General features: G+C 38.8%; 1 protein-coding gene across 2 annotated transcripts in view; it reads left to right on the top strand.

Moving 5' to 3' along the window:
* The window catches only part of RAB28 (RAB28, member RAS oncogene family), a 79,669-nt gene that overhangs the window by 23,026 nt on the left and 35,197 nt on the right, over positions 1 to 21,446 (top strand). For both annotated transcript variants that reach the window (XM_066385408.1, XM_066385409.1), the window contains exon 4: positions 226 to 355. In XM_066385408.1, the coding sequence (XP_066241505.1) occupies positions 226 to 355 (130 nt within the window). The remainder of the gene's footprint in view (positions 1 to 225; positions 356 to 21,446) is intronic.

Here is a 21,446-nt window from a genome sequence, read left to right as displayed (position 1 = left end):
ATGATTTGATAAAATTATTCATTAGCCTACATTGCTGGGTTTGAGTGAATGAAAACATTATTATCTGTCTTCTAGTAACTATGCTGAAGTCAATTTATATATAAAATAGCCTACACTTGTATTTTTACACTGTTCTAGGCATATCTGAAGTGTAACTTAAGAGTAGTTAGTATGACTTTTTTTCAAGTAGTGCATTCCTAATATCCTGCAACTCTTTTGTGGTAGGGAATCCTCTTGGTGTATGACATTACAAATTATCAAAGCTTTGAGAATTTGGAAGACTGGTACACTGTGGTGAAGAAGGTGAACGAGGAGTCAGAAACTCAGCCTCTGGTTGCCTTGGTGGGCAATAAAAGTAAGTTACTAATGCTTATTTCCATAGCGTTTATTAGCCTATTCTGTTGTTTTTATTGCTGGAACATTGATGTTTGGAAACAAATAGATACACGGCCTTCCCGGCATAAGCAAATTGCTTGAGGAGAAAATTCCTAAAGCTGCATACAATCTTTTTAGTACCAGTTTGGATGCTTGATCCGTTGTAGCTGCTCTGCTGCTCTGGCCGTTCCCGGTAAGGTGAGTTCTGCTCTGACGATGTGCGTTCTGGTTTCCTGACTATGGAGAGCAGCAGCCCAGCTCGGACTTTGTGAAGCTGGCCTGCAGCCTCAGCTCTGCCCCAGGAACTGCAGGAGGCGCATCTCTGTAAGTGATCCCTGATTCTGGGGAATCCTGTGTGCTTTGTTGCTTGCTACCATCTCTCATAAAGTTCCTTTTCTTAATTTTTGAGGTTCTGCAATACAGATATTTTCTTTGAGAAAGGGTGGTATAATACGGAAAGAGTAGTGCTCTGTGAAGAAGGTGGAGAACTAATTTTGAGATTCGTCTTTTGGTTCTGACACATGGCACATCAGAATGATGAAGGCAGTACAAGACTGTTGCTAGGGGCACCGTCCTGCAGTGCAGTGACTTGGAAAAGAAGTCCTTAATAAGGATTTTCAAATATGTAAACTACTATGATACAACCTGATCCTTTACAGCGTATTTGAGGACAGAAAAAGAGAAAATGAGTTCAAATTATCCCATGGAGGATTATGTCAGGAGCTGTTTCCTGACTACAGGCATTATTAAATCAATACCAAGTACACTATGAAGAGAATTATCTTCTCCAAAGGTCTTTAAAAGGATATTGCACTTTTTTTTGTCTGTAATTGTTAGGAAATAGTACTTCCTAAAGGACTAAACCAAGATTTCTTCATTATGTGGTTTTGCACACTTAGATGAACATTTAATAAATCCAAGCCTTACTGTAAAACCATTACAAAACAGGTGTGAATATCATTTCTCTGAAGAGTTAAAAATACGAATTTATATTGCTTTTAACCCTTTGAGTAGTGAGTTTTTTCATGCTCGTTGACCCCTGGGAGTGAGGTTTTTTTTCAAAAAATGAAATTAGTTCCAGTTCTATTTTATTAACTTAAAATCATGTTTGTTTGATAAACAATTTGTGGAAACAAGAACATACATTGCCTTTTTTTAATGTTGCCTTACACATTTTTAAAATAGGTTGTACTCTGGATGGTCAGGAGGCACGAGGACGAACATGAACATTTATACTACTCAGAGGGTTAAAGACAGTATTGCGTATCACAAGATGGATGGTTTTTTTTTTTTTTTTTTTTTTTTTTGTATTTTTCTGAAGTTGGAAACAGGTAGGCAGTCAGACAGACTCCCACATGCGCCTGACCGGGATCCACCCAGCACGCCCACCAGGGGACAATGCTCCGCCCATCTGGGGCACCGCTCTGTTGCAACCAGAGCCATTCTAGTGCCTGAGTCAGAGGCCATAGAGCCATCCTCAGTGCCCGGGCCATCTTTGCTCCAGTGGAGCCTCGGCTGCGGGAGGGGAAGAGAGAGACGGAGAGGAAGGAAAGGGGAGGGGTGGAAAAGCAGATGGGCGCCTCTCCTATGTGCCCTGGCCGGGAATCGAACCTGGGACTCCTGCACACCAGGCTGACGCTCTACCACTGAGCCAACTGGCCAGGGCTAAGATGGATGGTTTTGATAAAAGATACAGTTTTTGTTTAAACTTTAGTTAAATTTTACTCACCTATTTCATAAGTAATTCTAATTGAATGAATCAGCTACCTGACAACTCATTGAAATCCTCCTTTACGAGTCATGGGTTTTGATGAGCTTAGGTTCTATTTTAAGTGGAATCTTTTCATTTTAGGAGATCGTTTCTTGGTTATTATGTTACCAAAGCATTGGCTTATTTTATGGTTAAATTTGTGCTTTATTTGGTGGTTCCCATCACCTTTTGGGAAATTATAGAGGGGAGGGATGGGGATTGGGATTGTTTTCATTTCTCTCAGGATATAACCTAACCACCTTCTGGAGTAATGGCATCGTGTGCATAATTATTCACATTATGTGTTTATGCCGTTCTGTGAGGCGTCCAGCATCTGTCACTGTCAAAGACAGGATATCGGACTAGATGGGCTGTTGGACTAGATGGGCTGGTTGTGCCATTCCTAGGTTAAAAAAAAGTTTATATAAATTATATGAATTTATGCAAATATTATTGCAGTGTTATGTTTGAGATTTAATAGCATAACAGTCAAGAGAGTTTTTTCATTTTTGGCTTACCACTAACCCTTTCTCGTATTTACAATACTCATTTTCAGAATGAGATCATGTAACTGAGTATGCCATCACACAGAACATTATATATATACAGTGAGAGATTATAGATGAACATTTTCCTAAATGTTACTTATTGCATAATCTGTCATTGGCCCAATTTCATATGATCATATAATGAAAGATCTTACAATTTGTGTTTCTAAATTGGTATTACATTAGTGTGGTAGTATGCATTCATTTTTTCTTGAGGATAAAATTATACTAGAAAGTAAAGACTACCTGCTGGTGAAAGGCCGCGAGAAAGACACGTAGTAGGAGGACATCTGAAACTGGATTATTCTGCAAGGTATCTTTACAAGTCTTCTGCCTAAATATGCATTTTAAAATATGTCATTGCGTCCTATTCTTGGCAACTTTAGTAGAAAGCATATGTTGAAAAGAAGTCTGTCGGTATAGGTTATAAATATATTGGCAGCAGTAGCCAGCTTTTCACCAAAGCTTTGTAGGCTCGAAAGTTTCCACACAAAGTGTGTGTGTATGTGTGCACAGGTGAATTTGTCCCATAGTAAGAGTTTATAATTAGTAAATTATAAAATCACTTACTTTGTATTAAAATATAGTAAACTCAGAAACTGGGGCTGAGGATTGAGGATATTCTTAGGTGAGGGTGAATTATAGGTTTATTTTTGTAAAAAATTGAGTTTTACTATGTTTGAATATAAAAAGTAAACTAGAGTAGGTTTATGAAGTAGGCAGCAGAGAAAGGAACTTGCTTTAATGACAGAATTGATACTTAGTAAATTATTTCAGTATATTATACTTAAATGTATATAATGCTTAAAGCAAATTTATTGAATTCTATATTCTATTCTAAAAAGCTTTCAGATATTAGCTAGTGTTCTTTATACTATTTAAAATTTTAATGAAATACTGAATATGGTTAGGATCATAAGACTTTTTTTTTTTTTGTATTTTTTGTATTTTTCTGAAGCTGGAAATGGGGAGAGACAGTCAGACAGACTCCCGCATGCACCCGACCGGGATCCACCCGGCGTGCCCACCAGGGGGCAACGCTCTGCCCACCAGGGGGCGATGCTCTGCCCCTCCAGGGCGTCGCTCTGTTGCGACCAGAGCCACTCTAGCGCCTGGGGCAGAGGCCAAGGAGCCATTCCCAGCGCCCGGGCCATCTTTGCTCCAATGGAACCTCGCTGTGGGAGGGGAAGAGAGAGACAGAGAGGAAGGAGAGGGGGAGGGGTGGAGAAGCAGATGGGCGCTTCTCCTGTGTGCCCTGGCCGGGAATCGAACCCGGAACTTCTGCACGCCAGGCCGATGCTCTACCACTGAGCCAACCGGCCAGGGCAGGATCATAAGACTTTCAATCTAGATAGACTTACAAGCTCAGTTTCTTAATTGTATAGCATTGTGACATCAGACAAGCTATTTTATAGTTCTAAGCTTCTGTTTCCTGATCTGGAAGTAAGGGTAATAGTTTCTGTCTGATAAAGTTGATTTAAAGATTAAATGAGATATTACATGAAAAGCTCTTAGCATGTGATCTTATCCAATGTAAGTGCTTAATAATAGTTATGGTTATTATTAGTTGTGGTAGCCTTCTAAAAGCACTGACTATAACTTAATTTTTTATTTTTATTTTTTATTTTTTGTGACAGAGACAGAAAGAGTCAGAGAGAGGGCAGATAGGGACAGGCAGACAGGAAGGGAGAGAGATGAGAAACATCAATTCTTCACTGTAGCTCCTTAGTTGTTCAATGATTGCTTTCTCATATGTGCCTTGACTCAAACCAGATGAGTCTGCGTTCAAGCTGGCGACTTTGGGGTCTCGAATCTGGGTCCTCTGCATTCCAGTCTGATGCTCTAGCTACTGCTTCAGTTTTAATGGTCACAGATTATACATTAGTAGAACTGAAATAATAGTTTTACAAAAGTGGCCTGGAGGAGAATTCCTTTGTTACCATCTTATTTCTTGTTTTGTTCCAGATTAATAGTTCTCAGACCATGTGTTGGGTAGGGCTATTCATTCAGCAAACTTTTTTCCCCTTATTTTATTTATTGATTTTAGAGAGAGGAGAGAGAGAGAAAGAGGGGTGGAGAGGAGCAGGAAGCATCAAGTCTTAGTTGCTTCTAGTATGTTCTTTGACCGGGCAAACCCGGCGTTTCAAACTGCGACCTCAGCGTTCCAGGTTGACGCTTTATCCACTGCGTCACCCCAGGTCATGCTCAGCAAACGTCTTGATTGCCTGCTCTGTGTGTTCAGCTAGCCATTGTGAATTTCCACAAAGCCTGAGCCAGAGAGAGTACTTAAAGTGATTTATACTTCCTAACCTGCATCTTAATTTTGATCTTTTTCTCTGCCATATTCACATTCTCTAAAACTTAAACTTTTTTTTTTTTTTGCTGTTTGGTTGTTGAGATTAATAAATACAGTTATATCCTAATCTTACAGAGGCCCTACTTTTATCTAGTAGACAAGTTCCAGTTCCAAAATGAGAAAGAGGGTAAATCATTTACTTCCTCTGTGTATTATATGGGAAGTTTGTTTGAAGTTTGGTGATGTCTGCAGCCCCATGTGGATCTGACAGGCTACAGATCCAGCCACTTGAGCACCCAGAAATAACTATATTACCACAGGGTACCTTCTGCAATCCAGGGAGCCAAAGCCAGCAGGCCTCGTACTCGGTTTCCTGGCCTTGGAGATCTTGCTGCCCCAGCCTTGGGGCACTCTCACTTGATCGGAGCCTGCACTGAAGAGCTTAGGGGATTTCAATTCCTGTCCACTCGGGAGCTTATTAAGGTGGACTCTAGCTAAGGCCCAACATTGCCGCCTGCCTCTCACCTGAACTTGCGCAGTGTCCCGTGACTGTTCCTTCTGCTCCTAGCTTTGGTCGTCTACAGTCCAGTTCCCAGATGGAAAATCATAGTGCACGACTCTTCTACTTAAAACCTTCTAGTGCTTTTGCACCACATTTAGATTTAACTCCAGAGCCCTTGCCCAGGTTTGACAGGCTTTAGGCAGTCCCAGACCTCTTCTACTACCTGCTCCCCGCCCACTATATGCGTAAGGCACATCTGTCGTCTTCTCGGCTCCTAGAACATCCCAAGTTCATTTGTACCTCAGAGTTTGCTCTGCTTGAAAGGCTTTTCCCTCTGGTCTTTGCTTGTCTGGCTCCACTGGTCATTGCGTCTCCAATGTCCTCTCTTCAGAGTTGCCTTCCTCAACCACTCAATTGAAAGGGGCCATCTAGTCCCTTTCTGTCAGGACACTCTGCACATTCTCAGTGAGGTCTGATACTGTTTCTTGTTTGTTTCGCTCTGTCTTTCTTCACTAAGTCTAAGCTGTGTGAAAGCGAAGGCCCTCATCACTTAGAACAGTGCCGGAATGAATGAATACTGAATGAATGAATAAAAGCCTTTTCATGAAGACTGTTGAAATTAGAAGTGTTTATAGCCTGGGATGTGTTATTCAGGGAAAATGGTTTTCTTAACGAGGAAAAATACATATGTAGATCCAGGGAATCTGGTAGATGGCCTTTGGGGCAGCTGGCCTGCTGCATTCCGTCCCGGTGCATAACGGCAGAGAGGGACTCTTAGGAAATACGTCGGAGTTGCACTGTGCTGGGCTGTGTTTGAGATAAAATGGTGTAGATTTTTGTCATGATTTTAGAGCAAGTAAATATAAAAGAATTAATAATTTTGCTTCTTTTTTTTTAACGTGTAGCTTTTACATAATGATAGAACCCTAACTCTTTTGATTTTTTATTGATACCTTCTTAAATTTTGTTTTTAATTTCAAAAATCATAATCTGTACTGAAGAACAATTTTACATTTTTTCCCAGTATTTCAGGAAAGGTTCAAATTGAAATGAACATTCAAGAATCTTAATTTTTAAGAGTAATTTAAAAATTAACCCATGTTTGCTGATCACATACCCTTTTAATTTATCATTGTTATTTTCTGTCTTTAAGCTGTTAAGTTTTCCTACTATCTGATCCATCAGCTAGTTTCTCCCCGACCAGCTAACATTCTCAGTTGGATAGATTGTAAACAGAAATGAACAGGGGTTGCATGGGAGCTGCCCTCTTCCTGATTTATAGGTTCTTAGTTAGTGGAGGGGTGGTGGTTATCCGTAACTTGTACAGGGGGTAGGAATTATCATGCTCCAGGACAGAGTGGATAGATGAATGATTTCTACTCTTAAAGATATTAACCAGATCCTTTCCCAAATAAAGACTAATAACTCAGGTTTTTAAACAATCTTCATGACAGATGAGGGCATAGAGAAGAGTGCATCAACACTAATTAACAATGTTGAGTGTATATTCTTCTTAACAGTGATTGATTGTTCCTGGAGTACTATCTCTGCCCAGGAAGTGATGCTTTACACTGCCAGGTTCAAAGGTTACATTTTAATGTACCTTGTAAGTTGTATTCTCTGAACTCAGTGCAACAGTATTAGTAAAAAAGTAGATTTCAAGTTGAAAATTTTACTGATGCTCTCAATAAAAGTATCACAAAGCTTTTAAAAGACTTCTTTATTCACCATAATAGAATAGTGTAAGAGGTGGTTATAAGTCCATTTTGATAAACTTCATGAGAATTTACATGAAAGTACTTGCCTATACTGTGACTCTTCTGAGTCTTCAAAAATTCTTATTTTATGTGGAGAACAGAAATGTGAAACTGTAAAGTAGGTAACATTTACTTGGATTCCTATTTTGAAGGATTCATATTAACTTCTATAAAATTTGTCATTTACCCTATTATAACAGAGTGAAGGAGTAAGCCATTATCAGTTTGCTTAAGAGAGTTTATAATTTATAAGGCATAAACAAAACTTATGAGGATTTGAAAAGTTCGTTTTGTTTATACATTCTAAATGAAAACATTCTGCTGCCTCGTCCATTTGTTCTAACACTTTGGTTCTTTGTGCCTGGGAGTAGTATCTCAAAGCATCATATCCAGGTGTCTTTTCCATATGAACCTGGTATTTCTGTTTCAGTTGCTTCATTTTTGAGTTTTTGGCAACTAGAGCTATGACTATTTTTTAATGGGAGATGCTGATAGTATCTTATTCTGATAGTAATGGCATCAGTATTTTTTATACTGAGTGAGAGAGTATTTGAATATTGTACATTCACTCTAAGCTATTCTCTTAAATGATACTTCTCTCTCCTACTCTACTTTTAGAGCATTTGGATAGTATTCCAAGTTTAATTGGTTGAGTAGTGTTTTTAAATTCATAAGCTTGTGTTCACACTAGTATTGTGACTAATCCCTGGGGAACAAATTGTTTCTTGCATCCACAGAAACACTTGTTCTTACCTAATTTCGAGTGTGCTGATCTCAAATATGACATTAGTTTTTCTCTGTAAGCTACAGTTTTTTTGCAATTCAAGATTTTAGCTTTTCATCTTATTGTAAAATTTTCAACATTTAGTTTAACATAATGAAGTAGAATGTCTTCTTGGGCATCATCTTTGTGAAAATATAATTTATATAATGCAGTAAATACACTAAAGGATATGATTGCATCAGAATTTGTCTACAATTTTGAAATAGAACATATTAAAACACTTATTTTAATCATAAAATTTGCACAAAACTTATTTAAATTATATTCAGGCAAAAATTTGCGTTCGTAGCTCTTGTGTTTGTGTACTTGTTGAGGACAATCTCGTTTGATGCTCCAGTAGTAGTCTGCTCATCACTAACAGTTCCAAGATTTTCAAGAAACTTATCAAGGTGACTGTTAATGCTCATGTTACATCCAACATCGTGGAAAGCCAACAGCATCCTTTGAACCAGAAGTTCATAGTTTTCTGCTTTTTTGTTGCCAAGGAAGTTCTTTGTAACTGCCACAAAAGTCTACCATCCTGCTTTCTCCTCCTTATTCATCTTCCTGGCAAATTCTTCGTCACATATGAGGGTTTGAATTTGAGGTCCATCGAATACACCTGCTTTTATCTTCTCAAAAGACAAGGCAGGAAAAGCAGAAATAGTATGTTGAAAGCATTCACTTTCTCTATTCAAAGCCTGAACAAACTGCTTCATTAAGCCAAGTTTGATGTGAAGTGGGGGGAAAATGATCCTGTCTTGATTAACTACAGGTTCATTCACAATATTTTGCATCCCTACTTCCAGAGCTTCACGTTTCGGCCACTCCTTCTGTGTCCAGTGTTTCTCCCGAGCTCGGCTGTCCCACAAACACAGAAAGCAAGGATACTTCATGAAACCTCTCTGTTGTCCTAGTAGGAAATTTACCATTTTAAGATCCACACAAATGATCCAGTTATGCTCCTCATACTTCAGAAAGTAAAGGACAATTTTTATGTCATTATAATCTTCTCACAGATGAGTTGAATAACCAATTGGAACTGCTGCGTAAACATTACCGTTGTGCAAAAGAACACATTTCAGACTCTGTTTAGAGCTGTCAAAAAATAGCTGCCATTCTGTTGGACTGTAAGTGGTAACACCTAGCTGGCTGAGAAGACTACTGATATCATGACAGTAAACAAAGTGTTTGTCTTTGGAAAAAAGTCCACAAAAATTTGTTCACGCTTCCTGAAACGGGATACTTTAGCTGACCAGTGAAGTACATTATTTTCTTGAAGCCTGGAGGCTAATAACTCAGCTGCTTTCTTTGATAGGCCCAAATCTCTTACTAAGTCATTCAATTTGGGTTGGCTAAACTGCTGAGGGGTTAATGACTGCTTGGCATCAGAAGAAGACCCTTCAGATTCTACAACCATTTCCTCATGCATCTTATCAAAATACACTTGATCACCATGTTCACTTTCCTCGTCCTTAGAAGAAATAAAACCATTGAAAACTGCAACTGGGTGTGTCTCAGAGTGTGGGATAGGTCATATTGCTCAAGGAATATTAGGATATACAATCATATGCCATTTTTTCTTGCCGATGCCCTTTGTATGGATCAGACAGAAATAACAGTCACTGCTGTGGTCCTTAGGTTCACGCCAAACCACGGGAATACCTTTGCATTTTCTTTTTGTCCAGTCACGCAGCATTTCCTCACAATTATGACACACAATATGAGAAACCCAATTCTTGTCTTGATCGCCAAGGGGAACTTGAAAATAGGCAATATATGCACTTGTCAGAAATGATGAAATATTGTGCCTTTGATGTTGAAGTGTGTAACAGCCACATATGTAACAGAAGGTGTCAGGACTATTCTTACATTTACGCCTACTCGAAGAAGCCATGATTCAATCTTAAAACAAAATAAAAGGGTGTTTTTATCAGATAATAATTTTTTACATTTAAAAACAACTATAATTAATTAAAAGTGATGTTTGTAAAACATCACTTTAATTTCCTTGTGGTTATGTTCAATCCAAGAGTCGTTGCCCTTTAACTCCAATTTAAAAACCAATGCATGCCATTAACTGTAACAAAAAGAAATTAAAATTGCATAAAAACTAGAGCATGCACCAAAAAACGGATTCCAGATTTGGAAACAGCGATGCAGAAATATATAGAAACAGTTCTAAGACCTCATGCAACAGAAAATGAAAAAAAAATTTGTTCCCCAGTGTTATTATTGGGGGAAAAGTGTCAAATGAGTACTTTTTTATAATACTAATTAAAAATGACTTTTAACCTGACAGTTGTTGCAGTGATATTATTATGTAATTTCATAGTTACTTTTTATTCAGATAATCTCTACTTCAAATCATTTTGACAGTGTTACAGTTTATACTCAGCCTGAGAAGCATGAAAGGTATTGGGGTTTTGTTTCATTTTGGGGGGGATTGTGTGTTTTATTATAATAATCTGTTTATATGATTTATACTCATCTTTTAATTTGTCATGTTTAGGGAAAGATTAGTAAATGTTAAAAAGAGCATAATCCACCTTTTGTTTTTTTAGGATGAATCTCTGCTTTTAAATTTTAGAAGAAATTTATTTTTAAATATTAAATTAATATTAAATATTAAAAAGATAAAGCTATTAAACATTTCTTTTTGAAAAGGAGATTTGAAATTTTTACTAATGTAACCTAAGCCCCTTTAAAAAATATATTTGCAGTAACTGTGGAACAAATCCAATGTAGATTATAGGAACCCCAGAGCGGGAATCGGAAAACCTCAGCTGTTGGCCTGATGCTCTATGACCTTAGGAAGTTCATTAAACCACTTAGGATCATCCTCAAGTACAAGTTGAGGGGTTTGTTCTAGATAATCATAATACATACTTCTGTTCCTAAAACATGATGACTCATCTTACTAAAGATGGTGTTTAGTAAGTTTGCTTAAAGAGAGTTTAATTTTAACTTCGTTAGTTTAAACCCTGTCTTATCTTTGCAGAGATGATTTCTTAGGCTCATTTTATTATTCAGTTTTTAGATTGTTAAAAATCCATTTTTTATATACACAGATAGATACATATATGTAACAACAACAAAAACAATAATAAATCTAGCTAAGACTCATTGAATTTTTACTGTTTGCTAGGCACACCCTAGAAATATAGCCAACTTTGGAATGTTTTTTGGGGACTATAAATATAGCATTTGTTTTTAACTTAAAATTGTTTTTGTGCTTAAAATTTAATTTTTCTTTTTTATAACATTATTTTATAAATTCCACTTAATGTCTAGATTTCTCAGTCTAAATAAACTGATTCTGCAGGTATGTTCTTTGTTTGCTATCTCATGCCTTCATGTATTCATTTAACAAATAACACTTGAGCACATATCTGTCAAGGTGTTAGGGTTACAGAAGTGAACAGACAGACAACAATCCCTTTTCTCATCTTGCTGGGTTCCCAATAGAAGAAGACAAGCAATAAATGAGTAAATAAATAAAATACATACTGTGTTAAATGGTGGTAAGTGTTGTATAAATAGAGCAGGGAAGGGAGGAAAGGGAAGTCCTGGAGGAGAGGTAAGATTTGAAATATGGCCTGACCAGGCCGTGGCGCAGTGGATAGAGAGTCGGACAGGGACGTGGGGGACCCAGGTAGAGACCCCGAGGTCACCAGCTTGAGCGTGGGCTCATCTGGTTTGAGCAAGGCTCACCAGCTTGAGCCTAAGGTCGCTGGCTCGAGCAAGGGGTCACTCGGTCTGCTGTAGCCCCTCCCCCGCAAGGCACATATGGGAAAGCCATCAATGAACAACTAAAGTGCTGCAAGGAAGAATTGATGCTTTTCATCTCTACCCCTTCCTGTCTGTTCCTATCTATCCCTCTCTCTGACTCTGTCTCTGTCAAAAAAAAAATCGAAACACGGTAAGGAAAGGCGAAGAAGATGGCGTTTGGTGTAGGGGCGGAGAGAGTGCCACCTGACTGTCTGGAAGCAGAGTCATCAGGGAGAGGGGCAAGTTGCTGAGAAGGCCTCGAGGCAGTGCGTACCCCCCCCCCCCCAACTATGGGGAAGTGTGGATGTGTGTAGCTGTGTGGAAGGAGCAATGAAGGAAAGAATAGTGTAGGAGATGAATTTAGACATAAGGAAGGACAGACCTGGGAAGAGGACGGGTCAGAAACAACTTAGTAAACCATTGTCAGCGCTTGCCTCTTACTCTGCATGAGCTGGGAAGCCACCCAGGGCTTTGATCACAGTGAAGTGTTTTCACCTGAAAGCATCACTCCAGCAACTGCTTGGGGATATACTATGTATAGGGGTAATCTGGGTGAGAAATCCTGGTGGCGGGGAGCAGGGCGATTCAGTGAAAGCACTGAGAAGTGGTCCTGGATATATTTTAAAAGTAAGGGTGATGGATTTTCTCATAGAAGGGTTCTGGAAGAAAGATAATAAAGCCAAAAATTTTGGCCTAAGCATCCTGAATATTAAAGTTGAAGGCCCTGGCCGGTTTGCTCAGTGGTCGAGTGTCGGCCTGGCATGCAGGAGTCCTGGGTTCGATTCCCGGCCAGGGCACACAGGAGAAGCGCCCATCTGCTTCTTCATCCCTCTCCTTCTCCTTCCTCTCTGTCTCTCTCTTCCCCTCCCGCAGCCGAGGCTCCACTGGAGCAAAGTTGGCCCGGGCGCTGAGGATGGCTCCATGGCCTCTGCCTCAGGTGCTAGAATGGCTCTGGTCGCAGCAGAGCGATGCCCTAGATGGGCAGAGCATCACCTCCTGGTGGGCATGCGGGTGGATCCCGGTCGGGCGCATGCGGGAGTCTGTCTCTCTGCCTCCCCATTTCCAATTTCAGAAAAATACAAAAAAAAAAAAAAGTTACAATTTAGTGAGGTGGGGAAGAATGCAGGAGAAACAGGTTTTGAGTGAGGATGAAAAGTTTAGTTTTGGAGATACTAAGTTTGAAGTACTTTTAAGCATCTATGTGGAGATGTTTAATAGGCTATTGGATATTTGAGTCTGGAGTTAAGGGACAAAATGAAGTCTAGAAATAAAAGTCTGGGAGTTAACAGCATGTTGATAATATTTAAATCCTTGAGAGTGGATGAACTTTAAATAGGAGTTAGTATAAAAAGAGAAGAGGTCCAACGATTAATTCTTGGGTTATAGCCATGTTTCAAAATTGGGTAAGTGTGAAGAGATGAGCTAGCAATGGAATGAAAATGTGGTCAGTGGAGGCAGGAAGAAAATCATGAGCGTGATGTGTCCTAGAAGCCAAAGGTGTTTTAAGGAGAAGGGAGTGGTCGACAGATGAGGACCGTGAGTGGTTACTAAAGAATTGGTGGTGACCTTGGCAAGCAGGTTCTTGGAGGAGTGAAAGGTGAGTGGAGTGAATGCAGGAGAGATGGCAAGGAAATGCAGTGTCGACAGTGAATGAAGGTAACAGGTGTATGCAATGCCACTGTCCAAGGCAGTCTACAATGGGGCAGCAGCTGGAAGGAACGTGGGTCAGAACTCGGGTGTTTTTACGGGGTGGGAGGTTTGACAGCATGTTTTATGATCATGGGAAGAGAGAGAGGGAGTTGGGAGGGGTTTGCACATCAAGTGTGCAAACACTTGATATAAAATGCATTTTTTTGAACTTGTTCTATTTTATAGTTTTGAATGAGTCATCTCCATTCCTTATTCTTCAGTTTATTATTCAGATTAAGTAAAAAGCTAGAGCATGAGGGGTCTTGAGAATTTTCCCAATTCCTAACCTCTTCACAGAGGGTTGTGGGAGGTGAACAAATAGAGAAGGACTAGAGTGTAATACTAGATAGTTTACCACTTGATTTTAATACTGTTTTCCTTCTAAATTGTGGTGGTGTTCTGTGATTAAAGCTCCATGACCATGAAGGCAGAGCCTGTCTTGTTCACAGCTGTTTGCACACAGAAAGTACTCAATAAATACTTGTTATTCACGGCTAGACAGTCATTAATTAATTCTCCACCTCAGCAAAAGATGGAACTATAATCTTTTGATAGGGTAAAGTGAAAACAAGAACAAGGCTTTTTCCCCTAGCTTTTGTAAAATTCTTAGCCCAGGTTGTTTTTTTAATCTGGATGAAGAGTTTAGTAATAGACTAATTTGGTGCCTATGAGTTATTGCCACATAAAATCATGCAAAAAGTCTTTTATATTACACACAATTTTTTTGAAAACTAAACTTTTAGCCCTAATTAATCTCAATTTTTATTTAAAATTTTAATTTTAATGAGAAATTATATTTTTCCTTATTGATATTTATTTTTTGGTAATCAAGTATTTTATTTTGTATTTAATATCTTTAATATGGAGAGACAGTGTTAGCACAGACTTCTAAGTTAGATCACTTAGGTTCAGATATGGCCTCATTTATTGTGTGACCATGGTAAGTTACTCTCTTTGTAACTCAGTTTTCTTATCTGTAAAGTGGGAATAATAATAGTACCTACTTTATAGGGAGGTTGCTATTTATTTATAAAGCTCCTAGAACCATGTCTTATATATATAATAGGTGCTATATGTGTTAATTGTATTGTGTTTCTCATTCTCTCTTCCAATCCTGTGTTCTAGTTATGGGTAATCAGAAGAGGTATTACTAAGTCAACCATTCTATCTGTCTATCTATCTATCTATCTATCTATCTATCTATCTATCTATCTATCTATCTATCTATCTATCTATCATTTTTTAGTGAGAGAGAGAGAGGGACAGACAGACCAGTATAGACAGACAGGAAGGGAGAAAGATGGGAAGCATCAACTCATAATTGCGGCACCTTAGTTGTTCATTGATTGCTTCTCTTATGTGCTTTGAGCAGGGGCTTCAGCAGAGCCAGTGACCTCTTACTTAAGCCAGTGATCTTGGGCTCAAGCCAGCAACCTTGGGATCATTCATGGCTATGATCCCATGCTCAAGCTGGAGACCTTGGGGTTTCAAACCTGGGTTCTCAGCATCCCAGGTCAATGCTCTATTTACTGCACCACCGCCTGGCCAGGCTATCTATATATTTTAAATTTAAGAATTTAAAAATAAAAACCATTAAAATTTTTTGAAATGTCTTTGAAATATATAAATTGATTAAAATTTTGTTATAATTAATGTTTGGAAGCCAACCTTCACTTGTAGTTTAGAAGTATATTTTTCTGAAAAAATATTTAAATTCAATTGATGGATTTGGTATAGTTTTGATATTCAATCTGAATGGTGAAAGCTGGTGTACAGTTGCCATGAATTTTTATCTCAAGTTTATTTTGCTCTGTAGACATGTGTCTAATAAAAAAAGATGCTGCATAAACCATCGTTTGAGTTTGAATGTGCTTCTGTTTTTGGTGGAGGTATAAATGTTATTTCTGGCTGTGTCCTTCATACTTAGCTCTTCTTACAACAAATGGAAAGGCCTTAATTGTACCTAAGGGAATAGTTAATCCACAGTGGACATACATATGGTGGACAAAAGCCGTGTCTAGTAAGTGAAATAAAATTATAAATGATAAACATATGAATGCTTACAAAATCTGGCAGCTGTGAAGGAGTATCGTTTGAGATTAGCAAATTTTGTACATAGTAAGATAATTTTTTTCTTGGCATGTTTTTGTTGCCTATGTATATGTAAATTTGATTAAAAGACATGCTCTCAACTTACGTGTAAAGCATATTGGTCTATTCTTATTGTTCACTAAGCTTTGTAATGTGACTTTGATGCCAACAATAGAGGTTGATGATCTCACATTTTTGGAAAGATGCTGCTCTTTTGATTGGGAGCAGTTAATTAGCATTAACCCAGAACAGTCCTTGGGCTTTATGGATATGTGGTCACAGTGCTCCAGCAAAAGGTTAAGTATTAATGGAAAATGGTCACAGCCCTTTTACTTAAAGAAAACATGTTACTTGTAAGTTTTCTTTTGATTTTACTTTTACAGTTACATTGAATGTCTTCATTCATTTAGCCATCCATAAAGCAAATATTGTTGCACATGCAGTGGATAATAAGTCTTTTTAGGACTACTTGTGTGGTATGTCACAGATCATTAACTTCAAGTAACCACCTGACTTGAGGGAAGCCTGGAAGCATCATTATAGTGAAATAAGCTTTTAGTTAGGTATCACTGCAGCACATTGATTTATTGAAATGTCACCAGTTGCTACTATGAAAATATATTCTCATTATCATTCAGGAGATGGGAGAGATTAACCAGTGTATACTGTAAAAGTGATACATATTGCTAACAGTGGGGAAAATAAGAATAAATGTTATTGTGGTCTGTATTTTATCTAAATTACTTTTAAAGAGTTAATTAGGTGATTAATTAGGCTAAATCAGGTGATTCTTTAGTCTGCTTTCAAATCTACATGTGATTCTATATGTGTGTTAAAGGCATGTTCTGAGTTCTCCCAAATTTGAAATAACGGTAAAATTTAGCAGCATAGAAAGGCAGTAGCAAACTAAATATAATATTTAGCCCATGGAGTACCAAATTCTTCCTGTTAGCATACGCCTGCTTCCATGGCACGGATACTATGACTCCAGCCTGAGGGAACTTGTTGTCTCATGTGGATGTAGGGTTAACATAATGGATGAGTACAAAAGACAGCATGTAGTTTAGTTCTTTGTATCAGTGGAAGGGATGAGTGTCATCTAAGGGTTAAGAAGAATGTGGAACTCTGACTTAGTCTTTGAAAGTTAGTGAGGCTGAGATACAGAACTGGAAGGACTGAGTTGCAGGTTGCATCCTCAGTTATGCACAGATCTTTTTAGATCGGATGAAACGAAGTGGTGACCTAGGCTAAGAAGGTGAGTTCTGCTCTGCCTTCTCTTCCCTAATAAGGCTTTTGCATTGAATCTTTATGAAAGTCTCATAGGCATTTTTTCAAAAGATGGGAATGTCACAATATTTTTTCTGATGTATCTCCTAAGGCAAGGGAAACTAAAGAAAAAAAATAAACAAATGGCCTACGTCACACTAAAAAGATTTTGCACAGCAAAGGAAACCATCAATGAAACAGAAAAGGTAATCTACTGATGGAAGAAGATGAAGATATTCGCTAATGATAACATTTGGTAAGGGGTTCAGATCCAAAATTTATAAAGCACTCAGATGCCCTGGCTGGTTAGCTCAGTCAGTTGAGGGCATTGTCCTGAAATGAAAAGGTTGTGGGTTCGATCCCCAGTCAGGGCACATGGGAAGCAACCAAGGAATGCAGACTGAGTGGAACAGCAAATGAACGCTGCCTCCCCCCCCCCCCCCCCCCCCCCCCCCCCCCCCCCCCCGGTCTGTAAAGATCAGTCAATAAAACAATTCAGCCCTGGCCAGATAGTTCGGCTGAACGCCGCCTTTCCCCCCCTCCTCTCTGTCTCTCTAAAGATCAGTCAGTAACACAATTCAGCCCTGCCCAGGTAGCTCGGCTGAACACTGCCTTCCCCCCCCCCCCGTCTCTAAAGATCAGTCAGTAACAATTCAGCCCTGGCCAGATAGCTCGGCTGACCCTGCCCCCCCTCGTCTCTAAAGATCAGTCAATAAAACAATTCAGCCCTGGCCAGATAGCTCGGCTGATGGAAGTGCTGCCCCGGAACAGGGAGGCTACCGGTTCAATTCCCTAGTCAGGGCACAGATAACAGCAGCTTGATGTTCCCGTCTCTCTCTCCCTGCCTCTGTCAGAAAATAATAAATAAAAAAGAAGGAGAAGGAGAAGAACTCAGACAACTCAACAGCAAATACAATTAAAAATAATATGCAGAGGGCCTGAATAGACCTTCTCCAAAGAGGACATACAGATGGCCAATTGACATATGAAAAGATGCTGAATATCACTAATCTAATTATTAGAGAAATGCAAATTAAAACCACAATGAGATATTGCCTCATACTTGTCAGGATGACTATCATCAATAAATAAAAAACAAGTGTTGGTGAGGATGTGGAGAGAAGGGGGTCCTCTTGCACTACTGGTAGGAATGCATGTTGATACAGCCACTAGAAAACAGTGGAGCTTCCTCAATTAAAAATGGAACTACCTGATGACCCAGAAATATTGCTTCTGAGTAGACAGTGTGTCCGTAAAGTCACGGTGCACTTTGACCAGTCACAGGAAAGCAACAAAAGACAATAGAAATATGAAATCTGCACCAAATAAAAGGAAAACTCCCAGTTTCATACCTATTCAGTGCAGTTCGATGTGGGCTCACGCACAGATTTTTTAGGGCTCCTTAGGTAGCTATCCCGTAGAGCCTCTACAGACTCGTCACTGACTGATGGCCTACCAGAATGGGGTTTCTCCACCAAACTGCCGGTTTCCTTCAACTGCTTATCCCACCAAGTAATGTTATTCCTATGTGGTGGTGCTTCGTTATAAACGCGCTGATATTCACGTTGTACTTTAGTCACGGATTCGAATTTAGTGAGCCACAGAACACACTGAACTTTCCTCTATACTGTCCACATCTCTAGTGGCATGGCCGTGGGCTGCTCTGCTGTATACACGTTGTTACGTCATCATCTGCTCATGTGCACATGCTGCCACATCATCCTACAGAAACTGGGAGGGTTTTCCTTTTATTTGGTGCAGATTTCACATTTCTATCATCTTTTGTTGCTTTCCTGTGACCAGTCAAAAGTGCACCATGACTTTACGGACACACTGTATATCCAAAGAAACCCAAAACACTAATTTGAAAGAATATGTGCACCCCTGTGTTCATTGCAACATTATTTACATTATACATTAGCCAAGATATGGAAACTACCCAAGTGTCCATCGATAGACAAGTGGATAAAAAAGTAGTAGTATATATATTCAATGGAACATTACCCAGCCATAAAAAAGATGGAAATTTTACCATATGAGACAGTATGGATAGACCTAGAGGGTATTATGCTAAGTGAAAGTAAACCAGTCAGAGAAAGACAAATACTCTATGATTTCACTTATATATGGACTATAAAGAACTAAGTGAACAGACAAAATTGAAATTAACTCATAGATACAGAGAACTGACTGATGGTTGCCAGAGGGAGGGGGTATTGGGGGGCTGAGTGAAGAAGGTGGCAGGGTTAAGAAGTACTAATTGGTAGTTAAGAAATAGACACAGGGATGTAAAATAAAGCACAGAGGGTATAGTCAATAATATTGTAATAGCTGTGTATGGTGCCAGGTGGATACCAGGAATATTGGAACATTTTGTAAAGTCCATGATTGTCTAATCACTGTGTTGTATACCTGAAACTAAAACGAAATAATATTGAATGTAAACTGTAATTGAAAAATAAAATTAAATTAAAAAAACAAAAACAAAAGATGGGGATGTCATTGGTTCTCCAGGTTGAAACTAAATAATCAGGCAAATTTTTGCCTTCAATTTTAACATCTCAAGCTTAAATCTCTAGAGATAATAGATTTGAAAGTAATATTACAGTCATAAAACTTAAGTAAAAGTTATCAGTGTGACATTTTAAATCATGCCTATAGCCTAAGTTTTAATTTCTTTTTTCTTTTATATTTCACTATTTTACTGCTATAATACAAGCAGGTGTTGATAAAGGGTGGGAATAGAAACAATGATCAAAAACTCTCCAAAAATAAAAGTCCAGAATCAGATGGCTACACTAGTGAACTCTATTCATGGCTAGGTAGCTCATTGCTTTTTAACAGAGTTTATCCATTCACCTACTAAAGGACATCTTGGTTGCTTTTACGTTTTGGCAATTATAAATAAAACTGCTATAAACAGCACTGTGTAGGGATTTTTGTGGACATAATTTTTCAATTCATTTAGGTAATTATCAAGGAGTGCAATTGCTGGACTGTATGGAAGGGTAATTTTATGTTTAGCTTTGTAGGAAACCATTGAACTGTCTTCCAAAATGGCTGTACCATTTTGCATTTCCACCAGCCATTTGGTGTTATCAGTGTTTCAGACTGACTGACTGAGTAGGTTGTAGTGCTATGTTGTTTTAATTTCCATTTCTGTGGTGATATGTGATGTGGAATATCTTTTCATATGCTATTTACCATCTGTATATCTTCTCTGGTGAGGTTCTGCTAAGGACTTTGGCCCATTTTTCAACGGGGTTGTTTTCTCAATGAATGTTGAGTTTTAAGAGTTTTTGTATATTTTAGATGACACTACTTTATTAGATGTGTTTTTTGAACATATCTTCTGCCTGTCTGGGTCTTGTCTTCTCATTCTCTTGACATTGTTTTACCAGAGCAGAAGTTTTAAATTTTAATGATGCTCAACTTACTTGTTTTTAAATTTCTGAATTATAACTTTGGTGTTGTATCTAGTTCTCTCCTTTTTGTATTTTTCTGAAGCTGGAAACAGGGAGAGACAGTCAGACAGACTCCCGCATGCGCCCGACCGGGATCCACCCGGCACGCCCACCAGGGGCGACGCTCTGCCCACCAGGGGGCGATGCTTTGCCCCTCCGGGGCGTCACTCTGCCGCGACCAGAGCCACTCTAGCGCCTGGGGCAGAGGCCAAGGAGCCATCCCCAGCGTCCGGGCCATTTTTGCTCCAATGGAGCCTTGGCTGCGGGAGGGGAAGAGAGAGACAGAGAGGAAGGGGGGGGTGGAGAAGCAAATGGGCGCTTCTCCTATGTGCCCTGGCCGGGAATCGAACCTGGGTCCCCCGCACACCAGGCCGACGCTCTACCGCTGAGCCAACCGGCCAGGGCAGTTCTCTCCTTTTTTATCTTCTCGGGATAAAACTAGAGAGTTCTGTAGTTTTGCACTTTATATTTAGGTCTTTGATCCATTTTGAGTTAATTTTTGTGAAGACTGTCTAGAGTCTTTTTTTTTTGGCATGGGGATGTTCAGTTGTTCCAGCACCAGTAGTTAAAAAGACTGTCTTTGCTCCATTATATTGTCTTTGCTTCTTTGTCAAAGATCAGTTGATTGTGTTTATGTGGATTTATTTCTGGTCTCTGTTCTGTTTCACTGATCTGTTTGTCTATTCTTTTGCTATATACCACATAGTCGTGACTGCTTGAGATTTGTAGTAAATATTGAAGTTGGGTAGTGTCCTTTAATTTTGTTCTTTTTTAGCATTGTTTTGGCTATCCTGGGTCTTTTGCCTAACCTTTATAATGATAACTTGTTGGGATTTTAATTGGGATTGCACTGAATCTGTAGATCAAGTGGATAGAACTGACATCTTGATGATATTGAGGTTTCTATCCATGAACATGGAATATCTCTTCATTTATTTACTTCTCATCATTTATTTATTTGATTGTGTTATAGTTTTGTAGTTTTCCTCTACATATCATATATATCTCTTCTAAGCTACAAATATTATGTATATTTTGTTAGATTTATATCTAAGTGTTTAATTTTGGGGGTAGTAATGTAAATGATATTATGATTTTAATTTCAAATTTTACATGTGCATTGTTGGTATATTGGAAAGCAATTGCCTTCTGTATGTTAATCTTGTATCATGCA

This window comes from Saccopteryx leptura, chromosome 5 (assembly GCF_036850995.1).
Source record: "Saccopteryx leptura isolate mSacLep1 chromosome 5, mSacLep1_pri_phased_curated, whole genome shotgun sequence".
NCBI classification, from domain to species: domain Eukaryota; kingdom Metazoa; phylum Chordata; class Mammalia; order Chiroptera; family Emballonuridae; genus Saccopteryx; species Saccopteryx leptura.
Note: the sequence above shows the minus strand (reverse complement) of the source record. Positions and strands in the feature narration are given on the sequence as shown.